Source organism: Bison bison, unplaced genomic scaffold (assembly GCF_000754665.1).
Source record: "Bison bison bison isolate TAMUID 2011002044 unplaced genomic scaffold, Bison_UMD1.0 scf7180017864353, whole genome shotgun sequence".
NCBI classification, from domain to species: Eukaryota; Metazoa; Chordata; class Mammalia; order Artiodactyla; family Bovidae; genus Bison; species Bison bison.
In genome coordinates, this window is record NW_011494925.1 from 6,753,056 (window position 1) to 6,757,359 (window position 4,304).

Sequence of the window (4,304 nt, forward strand, 5' to 3'; positions counted from 1 at the left end):
CCAACCCCCTCACACCAGCACCCTGACCCCTCACACCAGCACCCCGACCCCTCACACCAGCACCCTCAGGAGGTAGGTGGGCGGAGTCAAATGAGTGGGCACCAGGGGAGAGGGGCTTGCGGTCACAGAGCACAAGACCACACGCATCCCTCACGTCCTAAGGTCAGGACCTCCTCAGACAGCACTGCCTGCCCCCACACAGCTCCCCAGGCTCCCCTCCAAGTGCCAGGAACTTCTGCTTGTCCTGTCACTCCCGTGGTCACCCCCCATCCCACTGAGGCCAGAAGTGGGATGGCCACGCCTGCAGCTGCACTTCCGCAGAGCAGCCCCAACCTCCGAGGTCTGGCCAGGCAACTTTCCAACATCACCTTAGCTGGATGAGTCACTGCAGCCCCACTAGGGACGTGGTACCCACCAGGAATGTGGTACCCATTAGGGCCTTCTGCAACTTTCGCCACTGTGTACAAATTCTCTAAGAATTAGCCCAATTGGCTAGGTACCCACAGTGGTAAATTTTCCATGTTCATAAATGCATCCCCAAGGGTTCTCCTATTTCCCAAGAGTGACTCAGAGAATCAACTATTTTAATCCTTCATTAGTTCATTCAACAAATATTTACTGAACTGCTGTAATTTTCCAAACACTGTGTCAGATGTTGGGGAAAGAAATCAATGGGATGCAGTCCATGTCCTCAAGGTCATCAGTCAAGCGGATGAGCTGGCAAGTTGAAACATGGTTAAGCTGTGGTTTTCCAGTAGTCATGTACAGATGTGAGAGGTGGACCATACAGAAGACAGAGCGCCAAAGAATTGATGCTTTTGAACTGTGGTGTTGGAGAAGACTCTTGAGAGTCCCTTGGACTGCAAGGAGAACCAACCAGTCAATCCTAAAGGAAATCAACCCTGAATATTCACTTAAAGGACTGATGCTGAAGCTGAAGTTCCAATACTTTGGACACCTGACGTGAAGAGCTGACTCACTGGAAAAGACCCTGATGCTGGGAAAGAGTGAAGGCAGGAGGAGAAGGGGACGACAGAGGATGAGATGGTTGGATGGCATCACTGATTCGATGGACGTGACTTTGAGCAAAGTCCAGGAGACAATGAAGAGCAGGGAAGCCTGGCGTGCTGCAGTCCATGGGGTCGCAGAGTTGGACCCGACTTAGTGACTAAACAACAATAGGGAAAAACAATAAAACGACAATGGCTTTCTCATCAGAACCCATGGAGACCAGAAGGAAATGGCACATTTTTCAAGGTCTAAAAGAAAAGAACTATCAAACCAGATCCTACATCAGCAGAAACATCCTTCAGATGAAAGGGTATCGAGACATTCTCAGGTGAGGGAAAAGTGAAAAAACCGGCCACCACCTGATACCCTTAAAGGCTGGTTTCAGAAATTTCTCAAAACAAGGGGGAAAAAAAAACAAGAAAAGGAATATTGGAGTAGGAAGGAAGACAGAATATCATAAGCAAAAATAAAGGTAAATACAATACACTTTCCTATTCCTCTTCAATTTTGTGCATTATGCTGATTGAAGCAAAAATTATAACATTATCTGATGTTCTAAATATGAATAGAGAAATAGTTAAGAAAATCATAAGTGGAGAAGAACATTTTATGTATATAATATATAATGTATTAAATATATCATCAAGGGAGGTAAAGTTTCTACCCTGCATCCAAAGTGCTAAAATGATGACACAATTATGTGATAAGTTCTATACGCATAATATACTACTTAGACAAGTCACTAAAAAATCTGTACAGAGAGACACTCACTCAAAAGCACTATAGATAAATAACCACTAAATATTAACTCCCCCTTCTCCCCTCCTCCAGCCCCTGGCAACCACCATGGTTCAGTTCAGTTCAGTCGCTCAGTCGTGTCAGACTCTTTGCAACCCCACGAATCACAGCATGCCAAGCCTCCCTGTCCATCACCAACTCCCGGAGTTCACTCAAACTCACGTCCATTGAGTTGGTGATGCCATCCAGCCATCTCATCCTCTGTCGTCCTCTTCTCCTCCTGCCCCCAATCCCTCCCAGCATCAGAGTCTTTTCCAATGAGTCAACTCTTCGCATGAGGTGGCCAAAGTACTGGAGTTTCAGCTTTAGCATCATTCCTTCCAAAGAAATCCCAGGGCTGATCTCCTTCAGAATGGACTGGCTGGATCTCCTTGCAGTTCAAGGGATTCTCAAGAGTCTTCTCCAACACCACAGTTCAAAAGCATCAATTCTTCGGGGCTCAGCTTTCTTCACAGTCCAACTCTCACATCCATACCTGACTACTGGAAAAACCATAGCCTTGATTAGACGGACCTTTGTTGGCAAAGTAATGTCTCTGCTTTTGAATATGCCATCTAGGTTGGTCATAACTTTTCTCCCAAGGAGTAAGCATCTTTTAATTTCATGGCTGCAGTCACCATCTGCAGTGATTTTGGAGCCCCCCAAAATAAAGTCTGACACTGTTTCCACTGTTTCCCCATCTAGTTCCCATGAAGTGATAGGACCAGATGCCATGATCTTCGTTTTCTGAATGTTGAGCTTTAAGCCAACTTTTTCACTCTCCTCTTTCACTTTCATCAAGAGGCTTTTTAGTTCCTCTTCACTTTCTGCCATAGTATCTTCTATGAATCTAACGACTCTAAGCTCATATAAGTGGAATCACATAGTATTTGTCCTTTGTGATTGGCTTATTCCACTGAGCATCATGTCCTCAAATTTCCCTACTGGAACCCGTGTCAGAATTTCCTTCCTGTTAAGACTGATTAATTTTCCACTGTACGGACGGACCACGTTTTGCTTATCCATTCAACCACTGATGGACACTTGGGTTGTTGCTCTGTTATGAACATGGGCTTACAATATCTGTTTAAGACCATGCTTTCAATTCTCTTGGTTATACACCCAGAAGCAGAATTGCTGGGTCACATGCAGGAGACATAAGAAACTCCAGTTCAATTCCTGGTCGGGAAGATCCCCTGGAGGAGGGCATAGCAACCCACTCCAGTATTTTTGCCTTGAGAATCCCATGGACAGAGGAGCCTGGTGGGCTACTGTCCATGGGGTCACAAAGAGTCAGACATGACTGAAACGACTTAGCACATAGTAGTTCTATTTTTAATATTTTGAGGAAATTCTACACTGTTTGCCACAGAAGCTGCACCATTTTGCTTTCCACGAACAGAACACAAGAATTCCAATTTTTGCACATCCTCACCAACGCTTGCTGTTCTTCTGACGGTCACCATTTGAATGAGTGAGAGGCAGTGTCTCTGCAGTTTTCACTGTATGGGTCTTTCTCCTCCTTGGTTAAGTTAATTCCTAAGCACTTTACACTTTCTGATGTTATTGCAAATAAACTGTTTTTGCTTCACCGGGGAGTGCCTGGACCTGTTCCTGGTGGTGCCAAGTGGAAGGAGCTGCTGTGTTATCTCCTGCATCAAAGGGCTTGAACCTTCCGCCTTCTGGAAACATCCGTGGACCCCCACCCCATCCATGGCTCGCGGTGAGCTGCTTCACAGGAGGCTCTTGGCCTCCCCTCACCTGCTGAACACAGACTCACCTGCTTGCACACCAAGAGGTCAGGAGACCAGTGAGCAAACCGAAGCTGCTCATGAGCTGGCAGCTTTCCTAGCAGAACTGACCACCAAGCAGCCATACCTGAACATCTGATTTCTGCCCCTACCTCATGCCCTCCGTGGACTGGTGGCGGTGGTTGCGGTAGAGCTGTGGCACACCCAGCATAGCCTCGGTCAGCACGGCCAGGAAGCCCAGGGTCTCCACAAAGAGGGCCGAGTCAATGGACAGGTAGGTGATGTAGCCCGCCACGCCAGTGAAGGCCAGGACACACTGCACGTAGTCCGCAAAGCTGCTCCAGTGCCAGAAGTGGTGGGGGTCGAAGTCTAGGGCAAAAGAAACAGACGTGAACCGGGGGCGGGGTCGAGGGCGAGGTCAGCGTGAGGAGGATGCGAGTGAGGAGGGCGAGGTCAGCGTGAGGAGGATGCGAGTGAGGAGGGCGAGGCCAGCGTGAGGAGGATGTGACTGAGAATACTCAGGTACTTGAACAAATATCTGCCCCCAGTCCAGGACGTCGGCGCAAGCCTGGACGGTGAACGGTGCCCAGAGAAGAGCCTCACGTCACACACGTCCACCTGCTCTCCAGGGAGGGCCCCGGGGCTTCACTGCAGCTCCGGCAGGCTGCGGGGCCCACGTGACCACGTCCCCTCTCTTGCTGGTTCCCTTCAGGCCGTCACTGTCTCCAGTCTGCTGGTCCCTGTCCCACTGTGTCACAGGCAGGG

The 4,304-nt window shown here is 48.6% G+C and overlaps 1 protein-coding gene across 2 annotated transcripts in view; it reads right to left on the minus strand.

The window, feature by feature from the left end:
* The window catches only part of PQLC1 (PQ loop repeat containing 1), a 40,862-nt gene that overhangs the window by 9,915 nt on the left and 26,643 nt on the right, over positions 1-4,304 (minus strand). For both annotated transcript variants that reach the window (XM_010855068.1, XM_010855067.1), the window contains one exon: positions 3,692-3,908. In XM_010855068.1, coding sequence (XP_010853370.1) covers positions 3,692-3,908 — 217 coding nt within the window. The remainder of the gene's footprint in view (positions 1-3,691; positions 3,909-4,304) is intronic.